Source organism: Neofelis nebulosa, chromosome 8 (assembly GCF_028018385.1).
Source record: "Neofelis nebulosa isolate mNeoNeb1 chromosome 8, mNeoNeb1.pri, whole genome shotgun sequence".
Lineage (NCBI taxonomy): Eukaryota > Metazoa > Chordata > Mammalia > Carnivora > Felidae > Neofelis > Neofelis nebulosa.
The window spans coordinates 81,604,473-81,619,362 of NC_080789.1; the positions used below are offsets into that span (position 1 = coordinate 81,604,473).

General features: G+C 35.2%; 1 protein-coding gene across 1 annotated transcript in view; it reads right to left on the reverse strand.

Moving 5' to 3' along the window:
- Positions 1-14,890, reverse strand: part of MRPS35 (mitochondrial ribosomal protein S35) — a 47,525-nt gene that overhangs the window by 12,031 nt on the left and 20,604 nt on the right. The window contains exons 6-7 of the mRNA XM_058743259.1: positions 10,340-10,449; positions 8,555-8,624 (exon numbers count right to left, since the gene is read on the reverse strand). Coding sequence (XP_058599242.1) covers positions 8,555-8,624; positions 10,340-10,449 — 180 coding nt within the window. The remainder of the gene's footprint in view (positions 1-8,554; positions 8,625-10,339; positions 10,450-14,890) is intronic.

Here is a 14,890-nt window from a genome sequence, read left to right on the forward strand (position 1 = left end):
TGTCCCCTTGATTGTATCATCATCCCACCCAAGAATCCAGAACAGCGGCCTACTGCCTACCACGTCAAGTGAAAAAAAAAGTCTGTGTTTATATCACAGACAAATCCCTCCATTTTCTTGCCCTTCTCATTCTAATTCTGATCCCCACCCTCAGCTCTGATACTTGATACATGTACAAAAATTGTCTTTAAAGAGATATGCCAGCCCTCCAATTAGTTTCTTTATTAGAAAGACTCAAAGATTGGGGAAATTATTCACAATCAGAACTTACATCAGAATCACATGTGGAGTCTTTAAAATGGAAGAAACCCTCCTGAGTCTCTGCACTAGAGATTTTAATTCTGTAGAGTTCATACATCTCTAGTTTAAAAAAGCTTTGCAGGGGAGTCTCATACAACCCCCAGCTGAAAACAGGTTATGGAGATAAATTTTCAATGGTCAACTGTTCAGTTTGAGAAGACAGTGAACAAGCAGCTAAAGTTCAGGTTTGATTTCATCTCTTATTTCACAGTATTTTTAATGGAAGTCAAAGATGAACTACACTAAATAATATACCATGGGAAGAATATGAAACTTTGAAACTGCAGTTCAAATCTGAGTCCTTCAGCTAATAAACTCTGTAACCTTGAGCAAAGTACATAGCTCTCCTCTAAATCTTAATTTCTCAATTGATATAATGAAGAGGTTGTAATAGATAAATCTGGTTCCTGATCTTCAAAGTTAGTACTAATTTAAACTGGGTGGACACAGTAAACACTTTTGTGTTAAGAAAAATGACAATATTTTAAAGCACTTTTTTTTTTTTTTAAATTTTTTTTTCAACGTTTTTTATTTATTTTTGGGACAGAGAGAGACAGAGCATGAACGGGGGAGGGGCAGAGAGAGAGGGAGACACAGAATCGGAAACAGGCTCCAGGCTCCGAGCCATCGGCCCAGAGCCTGACGCGGGGCTCGAACTCACGGACCGCGAGATCGTGACCTGGCTGAAGTCGGACGCTTAACCGACTGCGCCACCCAGGCGCCCTAAAGCACTTTTTAAAAATGGAGCTCCTCTCCCACCGCTCACCCTCTTTTTGGTTTATTTTCATCTAAGGTGATCATGTGGAACAGCATGGAGGTAAAAAAGAAAGTCAGAGACAGAGACACAGATGACTCTCAGAGCAACACTAAAAATTTCTTTTAAAACAAAGGCCAGGGGGCACCTGGGTGGCTCAGTTGGTTAAGCGTCCAACTTCAGGTCAGGTCATGATCTTGTGGTTCATGAGTTCGAGTCCCACATCAGGCTCTGTGCTGACAGCTTGGAGCCCGGAGCCTGCTTCAGATTCTGTGTCTCCCTCTCTCTCTGCCCCTACCCCGCTCACATTTTGTCTCTCTCTCTCCCAAAAATAAACATTAAAAAAATAAAACAAATAAAACAAAAGCCAGATGTGCTATTTGTCTGGAATCAAGGAACAGGTAGCAAGTAAGTATTATTTACCGTTACTGGTCTACGACAAGTGCTCAGACTGATCATGGGAATTCCATTAATGTGTTTATTTTTTCTTTAATAAACACTGTATTATTAGTTTATTCATAATTAGATTACATAGAAGCTTATGCATAAATACATTTCACACTAAAGAGATGCACCTTGTTAGGAGTTACCAATATTCTTCTAGAAAATGAATTATATTAACATTGTCAAATATAAATCAGCATCAGAAAATAAACTTCTGTAGAGAACAAAATTTGTAGAGAACTTCCAAAAACAGTGAAAAATAAAAACAAAATGTTTATTCATTTGAGAGAGAGATAGTGAGAGAGGGAGGGACAGAGAGGGACAGAGACAATCCCAAGCAGGCTCTGCACAGTCAGCCCAGAGTCTAACTTGGGGCTCGATCTCTTGGAGTGTGCAATCATAATCCAAGTCAAAATCAAGAGTTGGAGGCTTAACTGACTGAGCCACCCAGGTGCACCACGAATACTTTTTAAATATCTGAATAAACATGATCAAATGGAAAATAAACTTGATCTACACATAACGCAAATCATATGACATCAAACTGTTGCAAAGATATTTCTTACAAACTGGACACAATTATGATTGTTGATTATTAATAATTTTATTAATAGGTCATTATTAAGCTATTCCAGTAAGCTAATTATTCCTAGTATCTACCAAGTATGCTACATTTTATATTACTAAAAAGGGAGTTTGCTACTTTGTCACCTCACTTTTCAAGTTGAAAACCTTCTACTTCAAAAATCTATAGAAATCCCAAATGGACAGCTGTTATTAAACATTTAGTGTTTTTATCTAGCACTGACCTAGATACTCTGAAAAACAAAATACAGTAAGATTATATATGCTAATGGGGACCTTATGATTAGTTAGAAAAACAAAACATACATGGAACAAAAACATACATGGAAAACTGTCCATGGAACAGGGACCAAGACACTGTCTATAGTCAAGGGCCTAGTAACCAATATAGAAAATAAGACAGTATAACATGCTATTTATGCAAAATAGGAGTTATACAAAGAGGCTCAAATATACCTGATGAGTTAATATCCAAAGTATATAAGGAACTCATAACTCACACAAACAAAAAAACCCCAAACAATACAATTTAAAAATGAGCAGAAGATCTGAATAGCCATTTTCCCAAAGACATACAGATGGCCAACATACACATGAAAAGACACTCCATATCAGTCATCATCAGGGAAATAGCAAATCAAAACCACAAGATATCACTTCACACCTGTTAAAATGACTATTATCAAAAAGATAAGAAATAACATGTATTGGCAAGGATGTGGAGAAAAGGGAACCCTGGAGCACTGCTGGGAATGTAAAATGATACAGCCACTGTGGAAAACAGTATGGAGGTTCCTCAAGAAATTAAAAACAGAAACACCATAAGATCCAGGAATTCCACTTCTGGGTATTTATCCAAAGAAAATGAGACATTAACCTGAAAAGATATCTGCACCCTCATGTTCACTGCAACATTATTTACAATAGCTGAGACATGGAAATAACCTAAGTGTTCACTGATGGTTAAATGGATAAAGAGGTGAGTGTGTGTGTGTGTGTGTGTGTGTGTGTGTGTGTGTGTGTGTGAATATACATACACACACATTATGGAATATTATTCAATGATAAAAAAAAAGAAGGAAATCTTGGTATTTGTGACAACATGAATGGACCTTGAAGGCATTATGCTAAGTGAAGTAAGTTAGAGAAAGATAAATACCATATGATCTCACTTATATGTGGACTCTAAAACACCCGAACTCATAGAAACAGAACAGATTGGTGGTTGCCAGAGGTTGGGGTGGGCAAAATGAGTGAAGATGGTCAAAAGGTACAAACTTCCATTTATAAAGTAAATCATGGGGATGTTAATATACACCATGGTGACTACAGTCAATAATACTGTACTATTGCTAAGACAGTAAAATTCAAAAGTTCTCATCAGAAGAAAAAAATTTGTAACTATCGTGTGTAGTGATGAATGTTAACTAGACATATTGTGGTGATTGTTTCTCTCTCTCTTTCTATATATATATGTGTATGTATATATATATATACATACACATATATATGGCGTATATGTGTGTGCGTGTATATACAGTATATGTATATATATACAGCATATATGTATGTAGTATATAGATGTACATACATACACATATACACGTATTGAAGCATTGTTATATACCTATTATATAACGTTTTATGTCAATAATATCTTAATTAAAAACAAAAAACCGGGCTCAAAGCACATATCAATTAAAGCCTTGAAGGATATATAAGAAATAAAGAGAAACATTAATAATTAAATTGTAAACTATCCAACACTTTTGTAATATTTATTACTAAACCAACTTGTTTCTACTAATGTTCCTCAGTGGAAAAGACAGTTTCCCCCTTATATATTAACCTCCATATCCAAAAACACCGAGCAATAACAGGCAACCAGTAAACATTTGCTCATCAATCAATAACCAGTTCATTTTAATGAAAGCACACTTAACATTTGCTACATGGATGGTTTACTATTTCAAAAACAGTAAAAAAGTGAAACAGGTACCTTTTCAAACAACTAGTAAAATGCTCCATTTTGCCCTCTGGATACAAATCTATACTCTGTAAATAGACTATACAACCAGTCCACAATCTGGCTCTGACTTGGTTTTTTTCGCCTCATCCCCTACCTCTGCACTGTCAGTCTTACATCCTGGCCACACCAAACTTCTGCCTGCTCTCTACATCCACAAGGCAGCGTCCTTTGCCCACTTCTCTGCTGCACACTCCTACTCTTCTTCCAAAACCAGTCACGACTTCTTGGAAAGCTTCCAGGGAGAATTAATCCTTGTCAGTGCCTCTCACAGCACTGTGTTCCTACTTCCATTATCCAGTGAAACAGGTGACATTTCAGGCACTGGTTCTCTCCAGAAATAAAGGTACCTAGATTAGGCAGAGGCTCTTTCATTTTCATAGTCCTACCAATACCTGTCACTGTATCTTGTACACAAGAACAAGATCATTGTTGAATGCAAGAAAGAGTAAACAACATAATAAACACTCAAGCATTCTCTAATATAACCTGGAAATGTATATGTATGTGGGCACATGCAATCACAGTGAACTCATAAACCAAACAGACTGAATGGAGAATATGGAGTTACAAAAAGACTCTTCATTTTATCAGAAATATTTGCAGTAAGGTCCCCTTTAAACATGAACTCCTGAGATGCCTGGGTGGCTCAGTTGCTTAAGCGACCGACTTTGGCTCAGGTCATGATCTAACCCAGGTTCATGGGTTCAAGCCCCATGTTGGGCTCTGTGCTGACAGCTCAGAACCTGGAGCCTGCTTCAGATTCTGTGTCTCCCTCTCTCTCTGACACCCCCCCCCCCACCTCTGCTTGTGCTCTTTCTCTGTTTCAGATTCTGTGTCTCCTTCTCTCTCTGACCCTCCCCTGCTTGTGCTCTCTCTCTCTCGCTCTGAAAAATAAATAAGCATTAAAAAATAATAAATACAGGGGCGCCTGGGTGGCTCAGTCGGTTAAGCGTCCGACTTTGGCTCAGGTCATGATCTCACAGTCCGTGAGTTCGAGCCCCGCATCGGGCTCTGTGCTGACAGCTCAGAGCCTGGAGCCTGCTTCAGATTCTGTGTCTCCCTCTCTCTCTGACCCTCCCCCATTCATGCTCTGTCTCTCTCTGTCTCAAAAATAAACAAACATTAAAAAAAAAAAATTAAAAAAAAAATAATAAATACATAAAAATGAACTCTTATTGGGGCACCTGGGTGGCTCAATCGGTTGACTGTCTGACTTTATAACTCAGGTCATGACCTTGGCATCAGAGAGTTCAAGACCCATGTTGGGCTCTGTGCTGACAGCTCAGAGCCTGAAGCCTGCTTTGGATTCTGTCTCCCTCTCTCTCTGCTCCTCCCCCACTCATGCTCTGTTCTCTGTTTCTTAAAAATGAATAAACGTTAAAAAAAAATTTTTAAAATGAACTCTTATTGAGTGTAAAATTATCTGACTTGGAAGTTTTTGTTACACGACTTTTCAGAATCAATTTATTACAAACCTAGATGTATTTTTGACTGGCAATAAGACTACCATGAAATCCAAGTAAGTCAAAAACTCAAAAAAAAAAACCCCAAAAACCCTCTAATTTAAAAAAGGAACTATTAGTAATTAAATATCCAAACATTTAAAAACTCTTGGAATTTGATTTTAGATCTCTACATTTTCTAAAAGAAGTGCTTTTTTCTCCCCCCAGTGTCTTGGTCTATCTTTTCTGCAAATCATTTTGCAAAATACTTTATTCAAGCACTTCCTAGTCAAATTACTTGCGGAAGGTTTAAAGAATATCATGCAACAAAGTTAAAATTTAGGAAGTTTTGTCATTATCAGCTACTATCAGAATGCTGAGTAGGACACTTGTTCAAAACATTCAAATACAACATGACACAGATCTGATTACCTATATGAAGTCTCTGTTAAGTTAAAGGTAAGCTATGTACAAAAATTGGGAATCAATGAATTCAAAATCCTAAGATAAGTATTTCTTCATTTTCGTATCAATATTAATAGCCACATAGCAGGTCTGCACAGTTCCAAAGGATAAAACTTAATTCACTCCTATGCCAACAATGTGTCATATGGAATTACTGAAACCAGTTTCTACAACTCTCTTTGCTTCTCTGAACTGCAGAAGGACAGTCTCTTATCACCTCCCAGCAATGCAATAACCATCCTTTAACTCATTGCTAAGCCTCCATGCTTGAAGTCTATGGCATGGGAAGTCTACGTTTTTTGAAGTCTACTTTGATACTTCCATAGTTAAACTACTTTGAATAGCACACAACAGTAACTTCCTTATCCTGAAGTCTAGATGAACACCTTTTCAGAGAAGTTTCTGAATTGTGTGCTACATAAAACTACCAACCACTTTCCTCTCAACTCTTAGAGGTAACTTCCACACAAAAATTAAAAAGCCAGAAAGTTAAGAGAAGCTTACCTTTTTTAGGTATTAAATGCTCTGAAACTAGTTAAAAAAAAACAAAGAAATGGATTAAAAGGGGGCTCTCTAAAGTATTTGATTAAACACCAGGTGGTAACATCAATTTCAAGTCTGAATTCCATGCTGGTGAAGGAAAGAAGAATTTCAATTCAGTAAAGATTCTGTTCCACCAGCTTTGCAAAATTTCACGGCTCATCTGCATTCTCTTAAAGCTTCTTCACTGATGGCACTTGTTTAGAAAGGACCAAGAGCCACGTTTAATATAGAAATTCTTTAATTCTGTCTGTTTAGGATAGATGTATGTGGCTACTTATTCTGGCATCAAAGTAATTAGCGTTAAAGATCAAAGGCTACTTGCATGAATCCAGAATACAAACTTGTTTGGATTCTATGTCATGGAACCACAGAAAGAATCCAGTAAGTCAACTTTCACTGAATTTATTTATGCCTGTCATTTCCTTTAGGGCAAATTCATTTTACAGGCTGCTGGCAAAATAAGAGATTCAAAATTGGGTGGTTTTTATTGATTAACTCTTGAAGGAGCAGCCATCGAGCTGCAGCTAATCCAACCCTGTTGCCAGTTCAAAAAAGAACTTAATTAGTTCAAGCCAAAGGCATTTATAAAATCAACTGGCAGGAAAGAGAGATTAACTGCTATTATGATGCTGTTCCTGAAGCCAGGAACTAAAAAATTCGGATGAATTATGATAATTAGAATACCTCAAAAGAAGACAAAAGCTACCAGCTTTTTGTTCTTTACTAACCTTGCAACAAAGTTTTATATATTTTTTTAATTTTCCACGTATCCTCTTGGGCTACAACTGTTTTATTGTTAATATGAAGGAAATGCTGTGGGTTTAGAGAATGGCTGCATGTGTTCACAGAATTACAATATCTCAAGGATGGCAGGAGATTCCAAAGGCCATCTAATGCAACTACCTATCCAAGGAAAGTGATCCTTTTACCACCATATCCCTGCTAAGTAGCCAAAAGATGGAATATTTTCTACCTATTAAAGTAGCCCACTCCATCTTTCTATGACTCTCTTAGAAAGTTTGTACTCTGTGAACTAAAGTCTGTTTCACTATTACTTCTACCTTGTTGTATCCCTAAAAGTCATGAAAAACAAATCCAACTCTTCTTTCATAAGAAATCCTTTAAGTATCTAAAGAGAGTGATTCTTTCTCCAGCTATCTCCATTATTTCAAATGTTCCTAATAGAAAATGCTATTGATGGAAAAAAAAAAAAAAAGAAAATGCTATTGAGACCTATGTCTATGTTAGGCAAGCAAAAAAAAAAAAAAAAAATTTACACGCATACTTAAAATTACTTTAATTTTAAAAAAATAGCATTTAAAACTTAGAGTTATCTAAACATACTATATACCAACTTAAAATTAGTAAGTTGATGCTCTAGCAGAGCAAAACCTTCCTTATAAATATATGTGCATGCTTACATTAAAACTCAATAAATCCAGTCAGACACAGACTGTTTTTACTACTATTTAAATAATTAATTGCCTCTAATTGCCCCTAATGTATGCCAGTGAAATGCTTATATGAAAGGCTATGTGGTAACTAAAATTTGAAATAAATATTTAAAATACCTTTCTACAAAGTTTGGGGCTTTGTTTTGCAGTTTATGTGAAGAGCAGGATGCATTATCAATTCTTACATTATATAGATGATTACATTCCGTAACTTTGATAACTTTCAGCCAAAGTCAAACAAAAGAAAAAAAGTAAAACATTTTGAATCTTCCAACCAAAGTCCACAACTGAATTTTAAAGGTGTTTAGTCATCTGATTTCTGTAAGGTCCTGAGATGGACTGCATAATCTGCTTCAAGGTCTTCACTGTCAATGTCAGAAGTTATTTATAACATTTCATACCTCCTTAGCTTATCTAGTAGTTCATTAAACCTTCAATTGAGTACTTGCCACAGACTGTTTTGAAAGGTTAACACCATCTAAATTATAAAATAAATCACACTGGCAAAATTATTAAACATTCACACACAATCACTTACCCAAGACTCATGGTATAAAACTGTTAGCAGATATATTGCATAATCGTAATTCTGTCTCTTCAAAGGGCACCTTTAAGAGAAAGAGAGGGAGGAAGCAAAAGTTTTGAAAACTCAGTACATACAATAATTTGCAAGATATACAAATACTAAACACAAAGGATAACTTATATTCAGGTATTCCCTATCTTTAGGGAATATCCTACCTTTAGGAAAATTCCGTTCTTAGAACAAAAATAGTCCATGTTGGTGGTTACCTAAGGTTATTGAAAACTAGTGTTATTTTGATTTATTTTGTATGTATTTATTTTTATTTCTCTTTGCTTTCATCATTAATGGAGTTATTTGTATCTGGTAATAGTTTTACACTATTTTTACTATGATTGCGTCCAATCCAAGTGCCCTTCCTAACATCAGTGCTGAGTCTGCAGGACAGCGTGAGCACATCTACGGAATTCATTTTAAAAACAGAGATAGATTGATGACAGATGCTAATCTAAATGTTCATCTCAATTTCTCCAGAGCCAACTTTTAAGAAAATGACCTACACTAACCGATGTCGTATTGCTAATGTTATATTTAAATTGGAATTAATAACCTAATATTAGGTAAATCTTCTACGTAAGTGTGAGAGGGCAAGTTTAGCTCTTAGATTAATAAAATAATATAGAACGGAAAATCATTACTTCTAATTTTTTTAAATATAAAACAAAACCATCCTATGACAAGTGACTTTAATGGCATTCTCTTATTGTATACTTAAGTTTAATAATCCTCTAAACAGTTGTTACCATAAAACATATAGACACACTGACACACTTGTTAACTTAGGGGAAAAAAATTACCAGGTACTTATGGAATTTCAAAGAGTAACATTTTAAAGGTATTTTCAAGTTGCATAACCCCAAAACTCAACGTTATTTTACGTTTTCCAAAGATAGTAAAAAAAGAGTATCACTGACATTGAAATCTATGCCTTCCCCCACACAGTAACAATGTGGAACCAGGGTTCCCAAGGTCTGGCCAGCCCACACTGCTACCGTCACTTGTGCATGTCATGCTACTTCTTCCCACCACAAAGAAGCAGGATATAAAGCCTAACTGATATCGACACCTCAAAATGCTTTGAAACTGGAATAGGAAGTGAGAGAAGATATCTTTCCACTTGTTTTTCTCTAAAGGCAGGTCTTTAGATTTGGGCATACTTTAGAAACAGCCAAATATAAGACAGAAATTAAACAACCCTTTTGTGAAAACATACCAACAATCCTTCACCTCAGATGACCCTACGACCTAATTTATAAATTCATATGAGGTAAACTTAATACTGCCTTTATGAAAGCAATTCACTGAAATTCTGCTTATGTACAAGACTGCCTAGGCAAATTAAATTTCCATATTTAATAATTTAAATTTCGAACTGTAAGATCTGTGGCTTTGTAAAAACCCGTTTAAGCCTAAATTAGCAAATCATACTTTTGTTTTCTTCGAACATCTCCACTGAGTCTTATACACATGGCTATATTAAAATCAAAAATGAAAAATAACAACGATAATTCAACGAGGCAGTTAGGCAAGCCGCTCCATGTACCGAAAGAGAATGGCAAGAGCAGGCTAGTGAAGACATTACACACATGAATTAGACAACTTCTCTGACCTAATACATTAATACAAGTTGACATAAAAGGCTACCTTGATTTGCAGTGTCATTTCTTAAGAAAAGGACTGCTGGGGAACTGGAAGACAATAAACCCATCTGACCAATGTGCTGAACTCTTCTTTCTGTACCTGTCTGTCCTGATGGTAAGCACATCTGTGGTCTTGCAGTATCGCTCTCCCACAAGTTTAATAAGTTTCTTCTTTGCGTGATCATCTAAATTCAGACTGGAAAGTTTAACCTTAAGAATACAAGAAAAAGTTATTTGAAAAAAGTTGTTTCATATACTTTGTTTAATGAAAAAAAAAAAAAAACAGCAGCAAGATTATTTATATTAACATTAAACCAACCAAAAAGAAACATTCTCAACCCTGCACTCTTGTCCATACAGGTTAACAACTGCAGTATGAAGCATTATGCATTAAGAAGCCCAATCTTACTCATGGAAAAAAAAGAGAGGGGGAGTAAGCTGGAGTTCTTTGAAAGTTCTGGGCATTAGCACCTTTCCTGAAAGAACCCAATAACAAGACTCTTAAATAAATGAAATTACAGTTTATTACAGTTTATGATTAGCACTAACGGTATTAAACTCCATTAGTGTTAGTTAAGCTGGAATATAGGAATAAAGGGATAAAACAAAAGGGCTTTAAGATATTTCTACCATGTAATTATGAGACCTGTATCACTGCAACTAGTTTAGGGTCATCTATCTTAAAAGGTACAGACACCTCATGAAGGCTGGAATACAGCATTCAAGAGGCAAGACATTTGAAATAATCCAGCTCAACATTTCTCAAAATGTTAATACTAGTCCCAGAAGCTGCTAAGAATTATTTCTTTAAAAAGGCGATTTCTGTTTAATACATTTGGGAAATGCTGAGTTAAATTGGGTTCTTTATAGAAGGATTTCTTAGAGGAGGTAACACACTAATGAGCATTTTGAAATTTCAAGATGAAAATTTCTCATGTAATGATTCCCAAATTTATTTGACCTCTTATCTCATATCTCATATTCTCGTTTTCTTTTCTTTTCTTTTTTCCTTCATATTCTACTTTTCAAGGGAGGACAGACAGTTCATGGAATCAGTCTTCCTCAAAACACCTTTTGGGAAATGCTGGACTAAATGAACACACTTTTTAATTTGCAGAGAATTATGATATGGGCTGAAGATATCTAAGATATGAATAGTCTTGACACAGGAAAATAGGTTAGACACTAGAATACCGTTAAATGAGGTAAAACACAGACCGTTTTTCCATGGAGAGCATTAAGACTAAGAAAGAGCCATACTGTATGAAGAAGAAAAAAGCTAAATAAGATTTTAAAATCACACCCACTTCTCTCTGGCTTCAATAACCCTGCACTTCCCTCAAGGCATCATAGCATAAGAGCTTATTTATTTTTCCATTTTTCCCACTAGGCGACAGCCTGGCACTTAAAAAGCATATAACGTGTATTTGCTGAAACAACACATAAATGAAAAAAAAGAACACTTCGAATTTTTATTTGAACTACAGAAAATATAGAAAATAAATTTAAAAAACACACTTTTAAGGAACATATGCAGGAAAAACACTGACTATTAAGTATCAACCCAAGAGAATGGTTCTCTGGGCCTAGGCTGCTCAAATTACCACAGTTCCTGGGAAACAACATGTATCAACAACCAAGTTATCAGCTTGATGGATAAAATAAGAAATTTTATGATAATTCTGACTGTTAACAATAAGACTTACTTATAAGAAAATCATAAAATGAATCTACATTATAATTATGAAAATATTTGTACATACGCATGCATACAGATACAGTACAAGAAAGAAATGAATTGTCCTTGCATTAGGATAGTGAGAATGGAATCATTTTTTCCTTTTAAAAATCCCTTCAATGTTATCATGTTTACTAATAAATTTTAAAATGTACCATTTAAAAAATTTAAGTGTTCTAGCTTTTTATGTAAGAAGTAGTCAAAAACATGGCAACGCTGATTATTATAACTGCTTTAAAACGTATGTTCACATTAACATTTTAATGTTCAAAAATTATTTTAGAGTTTATGCCAGAAACTCATCAGGATTTCAGAAAGCTCTGTGGTACACTCGCGCCACCTGCTAGCACTTAAAGGGATTGCAAAACTGCAGTCTTTAACCTGGACTAATATTTTCCGACACTGCAGCTGAGTGGCACTGTCATTCTTTTCCAAAATTCAAAAGAATCCCTGGACTTTTCTTTTTCAAGTTGCTATATTTTAAACAATCAATACTGTACTATTAACATTATCCAAAAGCCATGTTGACATTTCAAATCATAGGAGATGATGGTTATATGTATTTTCAAATGCCCCTATTTAAGAGCTACATAAATTGAGAAATATCTAATTGTGTAAAATACCTTCTCTATTTACATATTTACAAGTATAGTGCAGTTAAAGAACTCTGGTAATACACAGAGGACAAGAATTGGGTTTGATTTCTAGATTTGCTACTTACTTGCTAAGTGAACTTAAATCATTTGTTCTTACTATTTCTTCATTTACAAAATAGAAAGGACTCAGAAGAATTTTGCCAGGAAATAAATGAGAATAAATAGAAAAAAAAAGCACTTTTAAAGTTAAGTCCTACACAAATATTTTTTAAATTCTGAACTACTTTTATGACTATCAAGAAAAATGATACCATCTTTCTCTGAATTTAAAAATGTATCTCTCTCTATATAACACTTTGTGCTATTTGATCACCTTCACAATATTGCTTTACATGATGCTGGAATGCACATGCTTTAGTCCCACTGTTTTACCTGCTTTCACCCTAGACTACATGACACCGTCAGGACATCACCACTGAGTTTCAACAGTCAGTGGGTAGACAGAAAAGAGTTCACAGGAGCAAACATTGAGTCAGGGGAAAGGAATACAAGGAAGTGACAAAGGTATCACATGGCAGCATAAGGACGAAAAGGAGACAAGAGGATGGTACCTGATATCATAAGTGGTATCCTGTGTATACTTCAAATAAAGCGATGAGAGTATGTTTATGTAAAATAGATTATGCAAACTTAGAACCAGTAGGGAATTGGATGTTTATTCTGGTACGGAAGAGTAAGGCCCACAAAAGGTAAAGCAAAATGTAGGTTTCCTGACAGAGTCCAACAACAGTTGGCTGTTACTGTTATCATTATTAATAAAAAGAGGCAACGTTTACTAAGTTATTAAAAATGTATCAGATATTATTACTCCCCAGGTACTTTTTTAAAAATTTTATTTTTAGGTAATCTCTACATCCAATGTGGGGCTCGAACACACAACCCCAAGATCAAGAGTCACATGCTCGACCATCTGGGCCAGCCTAGGTACTTTCTATTAACTAGCAGAATGATGTCAGCCGAGCAGAATTTTAAGGGTTTTTTTTTCTCCCTTTTGTTTATATAGATTTTCTAAAATTTACACAGTAAACATGCTATTTTGCCCTTTGTGACTTTAAATATTTTCAATCTAAATATATAAATATATTGCTCTACATCTAAACTGTTCTATGGAATAAAAAAAGGCTGACAAGCTTCATGAATTTACTTTATAAAGATGGCACAATCCTGATACTAAAACCCAGCAAAGAAAGAAAATTACAAATCAAACACTGATGCATCCCTGAAAAATTTCTAGAAATTTGAGTTTGTCTATTTGTTACCCTATAGTGTCAAAATGGTTGCAGAGACTGTCAACATATTTTTGTAGTAAACTTGGAATATTATGATTTAAAATACAGATTACAAGGAATATAAAACTAATTTTTTGAGGTCCTGGAAGGCATCTTAAAAAAGTGGGCAGTCATCCTCCAGAACAGTTGATTCAAAAGTACATTAGTCAGGGCTCCCCAGAAAAATAGCTGATTCCAGGACAAGGATAGGGAATACATAAGATAAGCCGGGAGCATTTTGTGGTGCCAAAAAATAAAAAGTATTCAAGAAACAAATGATGGGGCATGGCAAAGTAACAGAGCAGCCAACCGGAAGAGCTACCAATGGCCAAAGCTGGAACAATCTGAGCATCAAAATATATAATGTATTATTGGATCATAACCCAAATGCTAAAATAAGTAATCCTGATATAAATAAATGACTGAATAAATAAATAAATGAATGAAAACGGACAAATCTCCTACATAGAAGAATTACAAACAACTTATGTGCTATTTCTCCCTTGAGGTGAAGCATAACTATCAATCCCAGAAGTGTGGGCTATGCATAGCGACTTCCATCTGAAGAGTACAGTATGGAAAGGAGGGAAAAAGAGTACTTTTATAGTGAAGAAAACTTGCAAACAGTACCTTAACCAGGTGATCAAGCCTTCATCATTAGTTAACATCATGTTGGGAGCCTCTACTCTTGCTATGATGTGATGAGAGTGGCACTTTACTTGTGAGGTTTTCTCCCCCAAATACAAACTAGTCTAAGCATAAGAAAAACACCAAACATATCTAAAGTGAAGGACATTCCACAAAATACATAACTGGTACTTCTCAAAACTCTCAAGGTCACCAAAACAAGGAAATTCTGAGAAACCACCACAGGAAAGAGGTGCCTGAGGAAATCTGAATAAAGTATGAACTTTAATTAATAATGTATCAGTATTGACTCACTAGTTGTAATAAATGTATCATAGTAATATAAGATGTTGTAACAGGAG